Below are 13,507 nucleotides of genomic sequence, written 5' to 3'. Positions count from 1 at the left end.
TTTGTGATGGACAATGGGGGTGGTCTTCTTGCTGAATGGCAAAAATGTTGAGTAATAGAATGCATTCTCTATAGTTTCTAACATTTTTCTTTCAGAAGTGAAGTTTATATCAGAAGAAAACTGATCTTTTGGTGAATTTTAAAAGAATAATTTGTGGCAGATAACCTGGGATCAAAGGAACCTTTAGATCTATTGCTCTAGTTCATTTGAGGATAGGAATCGTCTTACTTGTTTGTATTTGTATCCCCAGCACTTAGCATTGGACCTGGATTATAGTGCTTAATAAATGGCTTTTTTTCCCCCTTCCATCCATTAATTCACTATGTCTCTCCCCTGGGTGAATGTATTTAACTCAAAATACAAAATAACCTGCTCCCTAGAGTATTGTAGCTTAGCCACTCATTGAATTACAAATTTCATTTAAAATGTTACTTGGAATAAAAACCACTTTGAGTAGTGTGAACCCCACGAACCCCAATTTGAAACAGAGTCTGTTCTAAGAAAGAGACAAACAAAATTAGGGTGCTTATGTCCACGGTTTAATTTCTCTCAAGCTGGCTTGATATTCATTGCATAGGAGTTCAGTCCAAAACTGGGGAGGTGGAGGCTAGATTAAAATGAGGGTCTTTCGAATACATGATCCAGGTCACTCAATCCTGGTCAAAGAGACAGCAATTTCCATATCATCTGTCTTGACAATAGGGAGGAATCAACCTTCTCCCAGACCTGGGCAATGTAATGAGCAGGAATAGACCTATTTAGATTAGATCTTAAGTTCCTTCAGAAGGAGAAACTCAACTTGGAACCCAGGGGGATGGGGAAGCTGCTCTGAGTCTCCAAGATAATGGTTACTAAGAAAAATCATTTTTCACAGTAGAGTTAGTCTTCCTTTAACAGACTACACAGAGTAATAAAACCCTGTTGATGAGACCAAATAAAGCACTTAAGAACCTCTAGATCATTTAAAGAACATACTACCAAATTAAGTACTGACATTTCTAATAATTCAACTTGACGGTGTTATCAGATCTGATCAAAGAGACTGTGATATGACTCATTAAAATGCGTCTGCTGAGCTCCGACCTCATTGTGTTCCTATTATTCTTTTGGAATAAAGGTTGAATTGCTCATTAAGTGATTTGATTATAGTTTAAATGTTGTAATTAAGTTGTTAACTTCATTAGTTGCTGTTAAATGCACTATTGAAATGAAGAGTGTCATAAAAAAAATTTCTGAGGAAAAGGGAGCATTGTTTTTAGGATGCCAGTTAGAAATGGGGAAAGTCCATTTAGGATTTTAGGTAAATAACCCTACAATTAAGGACTGTAGCAAGGAAACAAAAATGAGATTTAAAAGACTGGTAGTTCAGGTAAAAAAAAACATTTTGAGACAAAAAAATTTTTAAACAAATGATTATTTTATAACAGATATCTACTACATGATGCAGAATTTTTTTGCAAAGGAAAATTCTCCAAATGCAAAACTCTTACCAGATTATATTATTCCTATGAAATAACTGGTATGCAGTGCACGTCAATATTGCATACCTCAGTTAGTACGAGAAGAAATTTTAAGCACAGTGTCTCTTAGCATCATATCTAGACTATTGTCAGTAGCCTCCTAACTGGACTCCTTGTCTTTGCTCTGTCCGTACTGTCTGATTAAGCTTCCTGAAGTGCTACTTTGAGCATGTCACTCTGTAGCTATAGTAAAACTTTCATTGTTTCTTAATGCTTAATAGATTAATTCCAAACTCCTTATCCTGACATTAAAGATTCTTGTACTGACCTATTTGCCCATCTTTATCTCTCTCTACTCCCCTGTGCACCAACCAAATTGGTGCATTTAGTGTCTGTCTCTAACACACTTTATAGTTTCTACCTTTGTACCTGTACTTTTACTCATGTGCTCCTCTCTATTTTAAATGCCCTATTTCAATCTTTGCCTCTTGAAATCCTTATCAGCTGTAACTGTGTGGTTCATGTTTTTTATTTCCCCAATATGAATGAAATGAGTATTATATTCAGAAAAGGTTGAAAATACAGCAGATTGCTTTATGGCGCCCTACACTTAGAATTCACTTTCACCAGGAATGCAGTCCTATAATGTACAGATGCCTCTGCAGTGGCCCCATTTCCAAGGCCATTTCCCTTTGCTCTAGTCAGCAATACCCTTTAAAGGCAAGGCAATGCCAATAGTTATGGATAAGGTCTAATGGGGGCAGTTAGAGTTGGAACGGCCTGGAACCTGTCATTCTGGAGGAAAGAGTCAAAGGCTAATAACACAGCCATGCAGAAGCATTAGCCAGTGTAAGTCTTTTTCCTCTTTGAGTTATTAGTACTGCTGGGCTATCTTGCCAAAGGCAGAGCATTGTTGATCGCGTGGAAGCCTTATGACTAAGAGTCAGTGGAGCTTCATGAAGACAAAATCAAGACTGCCTAACCTCACTTTCTTTTTTGATAAGGTTATTAGACTTGTAGATCAGAGAAATGCCTTAGACATAGTCTGTCTTCACAAAAGCATTTGAAATATCTCTCACAATATCTTTATAGAAAATATGAAGAAATGTGGTCTGAATAGTAGTATAGTTGAGTGGATTTGGAAGATAACACAAAGCTAAAAGAGGTAGCTAACACAGTGGACCATAGATTTATCATCCAAAAAGACTTTAGGTTAGAATGATGGATGTAATATAGTAAAATAAAATTTATTAGAAAATACTAAAAGTAAACTCAAGGGCCAAGATGATGGGAGGAAACAGGAGAGAGTATTTGGAAGGAAACTGGTATGAAATTATTATGAAAAAAATTATCCATGGGGACTAAGTGCTGGCTTTTAAAAAAGAAAAGATCAATACAAAATGGGTCCCTATTAGTAAAAAAAGAATTGTTGTAAATATTTTTGTACATGTGTTTTTCTTCTTCCTTTGATCTCTTTGGGATACAGACCAAGTGGTATTGCTGTACGCACAATTTTTTAGCACTTTGGGTATAGTTCCAAATTGTTATCCAGAATAGTTGAACCAGTTTATAACTCCACCAGAAGTTTATTAGAGTACCTATTTTCCCTTAGGCAGCCAGGTGACACAGTGGATGGGAGTGCAAAGCCTGGAGTCAGGAAGACAAGTCTTCCTGAGTTCAAATCTAACCTCAGACATTTACTCGCTGTGTGACCCTGAGCAAGTCACTTAACCCTGTCTGCCTCAGTTTCCTCATCTGTAAAATGAGCTGGAGAAGGAACTGGCAAACCACTCCAAGCAATATCTTTGCCAAGAAAACCCAATTGGGGTCACGAAGAGTCAGACACAACTGGAAATGACTGAACAACAAAATTTTCCCTCATCCACTTCAGTATGTGTCATTTTTGGGAGATGTGAGATAGTTTCTCAGAGTTGTTTTAATTTGCTTTTCTCTAATCAATAGTGATTTAGAACATTTTTTCATATGACTATAGATAGCTTTGATTTCTTCTTCTGAAAACTGCCTATTCATGTCCTTTTACCTTTTATTAATTGGTGAAAGGCTCTTGTTTTTATATATTTGACTCAGTTCCCTATCTATCTGTTATCTATCTATGAGAGAGATGAGGCCTTTATCAGAGAAACTTGCTGTAAAATTTTTTTTTGCTGAAACTTCTTTGTCTATGGGACCTTTTAGCAAAATGTAGTTTCCCTGATTATCTCTTTTAATTAGGTCCGTTTTTACTTTTAGTAGTTAGTATTTGAACCCAGGTCCTTTGGTTTGTTTCTGATATTCTTCTTACTATGTTACAGTGCTGTGACTGCAAGATGAGTATAGAACATACAAAGTAGTGTTATATATTAAGAAAACACGTTTATGTGAGGGAATCCTTGAACTAGAGGGACTCTGAGAACCATTTGGGTGAAGATTGATCCAGGCAGAATCAGAAGCACTATTGTAATTGTATCATACTACATACTCTTGAGACAGAACAATAGCAATGGCTGATATTTAAGGTTTATTAAGTTTTTTACTTACATTATCTAATTCATTTGATCTCCTTGCCAAATCTCCCCAATTAACTGCTTGTTAACTTTTAAAATTACCTCTACTAAGTATCTGAGTGCATACATTCTCCCCAGTAGAAGGTAAGCTTCCTGAGGGAAGGGACTGTTTTGACTTTTGTGTTCTATCTCTTTGGCACAATTGTTTTGCACATAGGAGTGTAACAAATACTGAATTGAATTTGATCTTCCCTACAACCCTGTGAGGTAGGAACTACTTTTTTTTTTTAACCTAATCAGTCATTTCATAAATATTGGGAGCTTCTGGTGAGGAGCTCCTCTGCTTATATGTATTTGCACCTTCTCTGCAACTCAGAGTTTTGGAAGGGTGGCCGTGGCTCCACTGAGAAGGGAATTGACCTCTCAGGTCACATAGCCATTGTGGAACAAAGACAAGACAGGTACCCAGGGCTTCCTGAAATGGAGGCCAGCTTTCTACTGTACTATTCTGCCTCTGTAGGTAGTACGTCACACTGCTTCCCAGAAAGAGGGAATAAATGAGGCATTTGAGAAACAGACCATGAATGTGACACAGAAACAGGATAATTGTAGTGATGGGGGATTTCTGTTATCTAAACATCTGTTGGAGCTCGTTCTCTGCCAAAAGTTTAAACAGCTAATAATTTCCTGGCTTCCCTTCATGATAATTTTAGCCTTTAAAAGGTGATGGAAATAATGAAAGAAGCTCCTTTTCTGAACCATATTCTCACTCTGAGAATAGAATTTATGTGGAAATGTTAATGTGGAAATAAGTTGGAGGAGTTCCCCATTCCATATTAAAATTCATCATCGTGAAAGAAAGGAAACCTGGAAATAGCCTGACATAGACACAAGGTTTTAGGAGACAGATTTCAAAGAAACACTGGCTAGTGTCCCATAGACTAAAATTCTGTGAGAGAGGTCACCTCAGAAGGAATGGGGGAACTCTAAATACTAATTATTCACATTTGCATAGTGTTTTTAAGTTTACAAAGTACTTTTCTCACAACAACTTGAATATAAGGTAGATGGTACAAGTGTATTATCCTCCATTTTACAGTTGAGGAAATTAAGGAAAATAACTTTGCTCAAGGTCTCAAAACTAGTGTTAGCATCTGAAACAAGACTTGAACCCAGGTCTCCCAGGAATGCAACCTTCTTTTTTACAATGCTGGCAAAATTGGCAAATGTGATTCCAGATCTTTGCAAGATTATAACCCCCAAGAGAGCTAGAATGCTACAGAGCTAGCCCAGAACACTAGAAAGGGAAATAAATGGAGCCAGTTTTCCAAAAGAGGGAAAGATTGGAGGCTGCAAACTGTATGTTAGTGAATTTTAATTTCTGGCAAAATTCTAGAATGTATTATTAAAGGAATATTTAAGGAACATTTACAAATAAAAGCAGTGATAACACTTCATCAGCAGCAGCTGGTCATGCTTTTCTAACTTCATTATTTTTTTTTGACAGATATTGGATTGTTAGAGACAGGATATTGTAATCTATAGAGAGTGACTGGGCTTGGATACAGGAAGTCCTGGGAATGAGGTCTTGGGTATGGTGGGCAGGTAACTTTATCTTTCTGTGCTTCAAGCAACTCTTTAGGAATCTGCATTGGTGGAAGAACACTAACCCTGAGAGTTTCCCATGTTGGTGAAATTACAGCTTCTTATACTGTTTTCATATTCTGAACTTGTTGATAAAGAGAATACTATATGTAAATAATGATCAGTAAATCTAGCAAAGTATTTGACATAGTTTCTCATGCTGTTCTTATAGACAAGATGCAGAGCTGCGAACTAGTTTAGTTTAGTTTATGAACTAGGTGGATTTGAAACTGTTGAAATAGACCTACAGAGTAGTCATTAATGGTTCAGTGGCAGTTTGTGGTGGAATGCCTCAGGGATTTGTGTTTGGCTCTATCTTTTCAACACTGTCATCATTAATGTGGAGAAAGACAAAATTGGCATGCTTATCAAATTTGCAAATCTAAGGAGGAGAGCTAAAATGGTGGATGTAGAAAGTGTTTGATAAGCCAAAACATAGCAATTCATATGAAAAAGATTTGGGAGTTTTATTGAGCTGCAAGCTCATTATGAGTCAGTAATTTGTTATGGTAGCTGAGCAAGCAACTGCAATTTTATACTGCATTGTCCAGGCCTGTGGAAATAGTTGCACCACTGCTATGGTCAGCTCTTGGAGTCATGCTTAAGATGCACACTGATAAACTGAAATGTATTCCAAGAAAGATACTCAAGATCATGAAGGGCATCAACATTCATGCTACATTAATCATCAGTTGAAGGTATCAGGGATGTTTAATCCAGAGATGAGAAGATTTGTAGGGGGTAACTGCCTTTCAAGTATTTGAAAGGCTCTCATGTGGAAGAGGGAGCAGATTTATTCTGCTTGACAGAACTTAGAGAAACGTGTTGAAGTTACAGAGGCATATTTAGATTCTGTGTAAGGAAAAAATTTCCTAATACTTAGAACTGTCCAAGAGTTGAACAACCTCACTCTACAGACAATGAGTCCCTCTTATTAGAGGTCTAAACACAAAGACTCAGTATTAGGGAAGAGGGTAATAAGAGAACATCGGTGATGGATTGTTTTTTCTTCAGGTCAGCTTTGCATCAGCTTCATTTACTCCATGGCTGTTGATATCTAGTAATGGGGCAGTGGGTGGAAGTCCTCCCTCTTTTTACCCTTTGCCATCTAAAAGGTGCACCTCCTTGTCGGATGTGGACTAGCAGAAGTGTAGTGGGGAGGTGTGGGAAACTTGAACCAGACCTCTTGCAGTTGTGAGGAAGGAAGAATTCCACCTGTTTGTATGTAAGCTGAGGACTGCTGTTTTCCTCCCAGAACCTCCATTCAAGGAGGATGACAAGGTCAGACATTTTCTTCATTTCCTATGTGGTTGTACTCTTTCAGACTTCACCATCATGTCCCCAAACCTGTTATCTTTGGCCCCTTCCCTCTTGAATTTTCAGCTTCCTTTTGTGTGTTGTCTTCCCCCATTAGATTATGATCTCCTGGAGAGCAGGGACTATCCATTTCATTAAAATTTTTCTCCCAGCACTTAGTCAGTGTCTGGCACACAGTAGGTATGTCATAAATGTATTTTTGATTCACTAAAAGATTGGATGACCCCCTTGTCAGAAATTTTGTAAAGGCAATACCTCTGGGATTCTATAATCACTTCAACTGCAAGTTTTAACTCTTTCATCTGAGCATCTGTACAGTTCACTTGTAATTTGTCTGTAGTTAGAATATGTCAAAATAGTCCGTAGCTTACTATGACCAGGACTGTGTCTCCTTCCATTTCAGCATGTAGTTCAGCTTGTAGCAAAGGTACGAAATTCGTATTCCTGCCATCACAGAATCTTCTTCCACTGCCCCGTAACTAGATATAGGCAGCCATGAAGAAAATAGGGGAGCTCCTGAAGAGCTGAGTTTAGGAACAAACACTCCAACAGTCTCTCATCATTGTTCTCTTACCACCCTCTTTGGTCTTGAGCCTCGTAGATCCTAGAATCTTTATGGGCTATGTAAGATAGCTTCTCAGGGAAAACTGCCAGATTTGGATCCCTGGTCCAGTACTAATGAGTATCAATTATGCATCTATAAGGAAAATTTCTAACTGGATTTGATATAGGAATCATCAAAAACCTGGTAAAAAATTGTTTTTAGATGACAAGTGTATATGATACGGTAAGACATGATTTGCATAGCATTTGTTTAATGTGCAAAATCATATATTCTTTGAGAAAACATCTATTTTAAAATATATTAAAATCTGTCATAAACCAATGTGCTGTATTAATTTAGCATGTTAAAATTAGTCGTAACACAATCATGTAAGAAAAAAAAGTCATTTTTGGTGGATAGCAAGGGCATGTTAACAAAATAAAGCCAGTGCTCCAGAGCTAATCCTTAGATTGGTTATATATAAGTAAGTGACTTGATGGGAGTTAAATATAGTTTTTATGCCGACTCTAAAGAACTTTTATTCCAGAGACACAGGCCTTTAGTTTTACATTAAATGTTTTTCTTTCTTCTTTAAAAAGTGAATAAATGTTGTTTTCCTTGCTTAGGATCATTTTACTTCTCCAGATGAGTACGATGACCCTACTGTTCTTTATGAAGCCATCATGTCTCATGAACAAAATCTGGTAATAGCTCATGAAGGGGATCCTGCTTGGAGGAGTGCAGTCCTCTCTAACTCTCCTTCCCTACTTGCTCTACGTCATGTAATGGATGATGGCACCAATGAATACAAAATCATCATGCTCAATAAGCGCTACCTTAGCTTCAGAGTTATCAAAGTAAGTTCTTTAGTGACTGATTTATATCAGTGAGAGTGTTTCATGAGCCTGAAGGCTGATCTACGGCTGGATGTTTCACTGGAATCATTTGAGCTATTTATAAGTTACCTCAGAATTCTTAAAAACAAAAAAACAACTCTGTCTATGCCTTTCCTGTGGATCATTGCCCCCAAGTGTGGCAGTATTTAGGAACACTGAATTTGACAGTGATTTAGTCTCATCTGTAAAACTTTTTCATGTACTTTTAAAGCCTTGGCATTATTAATTTCAGTGGGCTTAATTATTATTTAATTAGATTTTGGTGCTCTCTTACCCACTGCCTATGAAATCTGAGCAGCATCTATCTTATGAATTTTTGTTACAATAACTGGTCCCTGAGTAGCAAAAACATAGCTTTTCCTTCATACTAATTAAATCTTGTCAGCAGTTAGCTCTTCAGTCTTCTCTTGAGTTTTTAAACCATAATGACTTCACTTTTCTTTTTCATGTTTCTCAGACTCTTCAGAAGGCTTAACTTTCGAATTCACGCTTTGGTAGTTTGAAATGCTATCAGCTATTTTTGGCCGTTTCTTTCAAAAACTCTAGTAGCCCAGCTTCATTCTATGGTTTGCATCTGGTTTAAAGTACTAAATATAGAAGGAAAAAAACCAGCGTTGTTCTTGGCTTTAGTATATGTCAGAAGTAGTTGGAATAAGTTTTGTGGAATCTCAGTAAATATTTAACAGTAGCAACAACGTAGTAGTAGTGAAGGAAATTGGTTACTTTGATTTCATTTATATTTGTGTACTGATTTTTTATAGTTCTTATGGTAGCTTTTGTAGTTGTGAGAAAGTCCATGCTTGGTTCTTAGACAATTTTCCCATATTTACAGGTGAATAAAGAATGTGTTCGTGGCCTTTGGGCAGGGCAACAACAGGAATTAGTTTTCTTGCGCAATCGTAACCCAGAAAGAGGAAGCATCCAAAATGCAAAACAAGCCCTGAGAAATATGATTAATTCATCATGTGATCAACCAATTGGATACCCCATCTATGTCTCACCCCTGACAACATCTTATTCTGACAGCCATGAACAGTTAAAAGACATTTTGGGGGGGCCTATCAGCCTGGGAAACATCAGAAACTTTGTAGTATCAACCTGGCACAGGTGAGCTATGGGGAACCAGGGTGAAAGGGGTGGTACCACATTTCATGATGTTAAATCTTAGTTCTCTTAAATTTGATAGAATTAGTTTCTTCATTACAGATAGTATTACTTGTGGTTCCAGCAACTAAAAGCTATATCCAAGTGATGTCTATCAGAAAAGATCATAATTATTTCATCACAGAAACTGGGGTCTTCCATTTTATTGTTATGACATGTTATACTACTAAATTGTGTGGGCCATTTAGCAGGAAAAATAGATCATTAATTTTGTACAAATTGAATGATTTTTTTAAATTTAATTCCAGCAGTAGGGAAAGTACTATATGGTTATTAAGGCTTTTGTTATGTGCTACAGATGTGTGGCTTCTTTTCTGACATTGAGTCACTGCACAGGACACCAAGGAGTCTCTTCTCTGTCTTCGGTTCTCCATGTCCTCAGTGTGCACACAGATCCTTGGCTCCAGTGCTCTTCTTCCCCCACATATCCCAGGAGGTTTGGGACTATGGAAGCCTTAGATCACAAAGCAGTTTTAGAGACGGGGGAGTTTCTGAGGCTTTGAAAAGAAAGCCAAAGAAATAGGCAACATAAAATCTTTACTTGATTATTTTTAAAAGAAGCATTAGTCTGGTGATTTGAAGAGCTATTTGACCAAGGGTCAAATAGACATCTTGAATTTTTTTCCCTGACTCTGTCACAGATTCCTTTGTCTCTGGCAGGTTGTATAAACTGCCACCCACAGACTCCATGTCAATTTAAAGTTAATTGTAATACTGTATTTTAAAATTATGAGAGTACTGCATTTGCTCAGTAAGTGCAAATTATCTATGAGGATTTTCTTCTCTCATTTCCTCTCTTCCTCTTTCTGATAATTCCTAGACCATCAGGACTCTGATATCTTGCCTGCTATCACATTGGCTCTTATCATTTGGCTTTAAGGGAGGGTCCTTACCATTTTAATGTCCACTTTAATCAAAACAAAAGGGAGAACAGGAAATGAGTTAGTGATGGACCTAGGTACTTTCTTTTTTTAGAATATTGTATTGAAGTCTGCCTAAAGAGGCTAAGCTCTTTGTTTTCCCTAAGAGGAAGAAAAGAAACATTGTAAATGCCAGAGGTGGGAAAGGATTTGCAGATTTTTCAGAAGTGCAGGGTAGCAGTATAGATAAATGATGTCTTAAGGGTGTGTACTTGTTTCAGTCATCAAACAGACATTGGCAGACATTCCACTTCCAAAAATACTTTTTATGGTACTTTTTATGGTGTTATCCTGCCTCTCCTTATAATGTAGGAAAGATTGAAGTTAGAGTATATAAAGTGAAGCAGATTGGGTAGGATAGAAGGGGATGGTGGTTCCTAGTTCATTCTTCTAAAAATCTAACAAAATCTGTTATATTCAGTATCATTTTGAATAGTTCTCCATGGGGAACATTGTTAGAGTTAACTTGAATTGTTGACATAGTACAGGATAACTGGAAAAGAATAGAATTCATACCTTAAGTGTCTGAGCCTAATGCTCTGGGCCCTGTTTTGTTTATAGGTTAAGGAAAGGTTGTGGAGCTGGCTGTAACAGTGGTGGGAACATTGAAGATTCCGATGCAGGAGGTGGGACTTCCTGCACTAGTAACAATGCAACAAGTGCCAATGAACCTCACAGCAACGTGTTACAAGGAGGCAGTGGAAATTCAGGACAAGGGCCTGGAGCTGGGCTCTACCCTCCTGTCACATCTCACCTTCCAACACTTGGTAATAACAAGATTCTTTGTGTAATGTTAACTTTTTAGCTGTGGTGACTAACTGTGATTGTGTCTGGGTATATCTGATGCATATAAGCTTAGTTGCTCACTCTTGAATAACTCACCACAAAACCCTTGAGCCAAAGCGTATTCAGACCAGAAGGGCCCATAGAGAGAATCTCCTATAATACCCTCATTTTACAGAAGGGGAAACTCAGACACAGAGAAGTTGAGTCACTCAACATTGCATGGCTAGTGACAGAGTTTGGTCTGAGAAGCTGCTTTCTTTCCACTATCCCATACTGCCTCTCAGTCAGTTTGGTTCTTTAATCCTTCTTTGCTATGAAAGGTTCTAGGCATAGCTGCATTGCTGAGCCCTTTCAAATGACTTTCATCCTTCCTGACTATTTCCTGTTTCTCAGAAAATTCTTAACTTCATGATCCCTGCCTCACCATGAGACTGAATTTTTCATGTTATATCTTAATCTTCTATAGTTTAGTAGAATGAAGACCCCCGTTTTCTTTAACCTTACTTGTGATTTACTAGTTTAGAGAGCTCCTAGTGAGAAACTTTCTTTACCTACATAGATCTGTACCTGATCTTGGGCATTGAGAAATTAAGTGACATGCTCAGCAATACACAGGTTGTATGTGTCAGAGGTGAGTCTTAAACTCAGGTCTTCCTAAATCTAAGGCCAGCTTTCTATCCACTCTGCTACGCTGCTTCTCAATGTTTCTCAATTATCATTACTGATAATGTCACAAGTCTAACCACATGAAAGATGTTTAAGTACAGTCCATCAGAATATTTCTCTTTGCTTTTTAGAGCAGATAAAATTTCCTGACCTCCAGCTTTGATACTGTCAATTTGCTTTTCTCTCTGTTCTGATTCTCTCAGTGACCTGTTCATCTCCAAACTCCTATTTAACATATAATAAAGTGCCCATAAGGTAACTTTTTTGTAGTAAAAGCAATAAGTTAAAAAGTAATAATATTATGTTGATAATCAGTGTTCTGAATTGATGAATAGACAGCTATATCATAAGAGTACCAAACTATAAAAACTGACTATGACTCATCTCTGTATAGTGCTTTATTGTTCCAAAGAGCTGTGTATCCACAATGCTGGAAGGTTGTAGTGTAAATATTATCCCCATTTTATAGACAAGAAAATCCAGGTCTCCTGAATCCAAGTCTAAGGCGCATATGCAGAAAAATTAGTCTGTCACATTTTTAATATTATATATTATGCTTCATGGTAATTAGGTATAAAAAAGGTAGGGGTGGGCTAAAAAATAAATTTCAGCAATGTTAAGTTTTTCTTAAGTCCAGCCCTGCTCAGCACCTATCTCAATTCCTAAGGAACAAATCCTTTTTGATAGTGCTGGGATCAATAGCATTTTATTTTTGCCTTCAACATTTATTTATTTATTTATTTATTTATTTATTTATTTATTTATTTATTTATTTATAATATTTAAAAAAAATTTTGATTTCCAGATTCTCTCCTACCCACTGAGAAGGCAAGAAATATATCAATTATACATGTACAGTCATGCAAAACATTTCTTTGTTAGCCAGGTCACAAAAAAGCTTGAAAAATAAAGAGAGAAAATTATACTTTAACTTGCCATCAGAATTCATCAGTTCTCTCTCTCTCTCTCTCTGAAAGTGGATGCCATTTTTCATCAAGAGCCCTTCGGAATTGTCTTTGATCATTATGTTGATCAGAATAGCTTAGTCTTTCACAGTTGATTATCATTACAATATTGCTGTTACTTTGTACAATGATCTCTTGGTTCTGTTCACTTCACTTTGTATCAGTTCAAGTAAGTCCTTTTCTTTTTTTTTTTTTCCTTTTTTGGTGAGGCAGTTGGGGTTAAGTGACTTGCCTAGGGTCACACAGCTAGTTAAGTGTCAAGTGTGTGAGACTGGATTTGAACTCAGGTCCTCCTGACTCCAAGGCCCCTTTTCCTTTTTCTTTGATTTCTTTGGGATACAGACAGAGGCATCCTTTTAAGGATTAGATCTGATCACTGTCACTAATAAATACCTTGAGAATCTGACTTCATATGAATGGGTATTTGCTACACCAACAAAGATCATAAAATATCTCTGTAATTTAGTGAATGTTGAAGAATTCATCAACCTGTAGCCAGCTCAATTAACTCAGGAGTTAATTAAACTGGTTTTTGGGTCATTACCCTCATACTGAAAACCCTTACAGCTTGGTAGGACGTATCAGAGCTTATACTTCATTGGTATAGTCTTTGAGAACATAGGGTCACCTCCATGCTACAG

At 37.1% G+C, this 13,507-nt stretch overlaps 1 protein-coding gene across 5 annotated transcripts in view; it reads left to right on the top strand.

The window, feature by feature from the left end:
- PCNX1 (pecanex 1) overlaps window positions 1-13,507 on the top strand; it is a 238,611-nt gene that overhangs the window by 205,578 nt on the left and 19,526 nt on the right. For all 5 annotated transcript variants that reach the window (XM_027844619.1, XM_027844618.1, XM_027844617.1 and 2 more), the window contains 3 exons: window positions 8,096-8,326; window positions 9,198-9,472; window positions 11,011-11,216. In XM_027844619.1, coding sequence (XP_027700420.1) covers window positions 8,096-8,326; window positions 9,198-9,472; window positions 11,011-11,216 — 712 coding nt within the window. The remainder of the gene's footprint in view (window positions 1-8,095; window positions 8,327-9,197; window positions 9,473-11,010; window positions 11,217-13,507) is intronic.

This window comes from Vombatus ursinus, unplaced genomic scaffold (assembly GCF_900497805.2).
Source record: "Vombatus ursinus unplaced genomic scaffold, bare-nosed wombat genome assembly UNPS02014945.1, whole genome shotgun sequence".
In the NCBI taxonomy this organism is placed as follows: Eukaryota; Metazoa; Chordata; class Mammalia; order Diprotodontia; family Vombatidae; genus Vombatus; species Vombatus ursinus.
The sequence above is the reverse complement of the archived record's forward strand: the minus strand, read 5'-3'. Positions and strand labels throughout refer to the sequence as shown.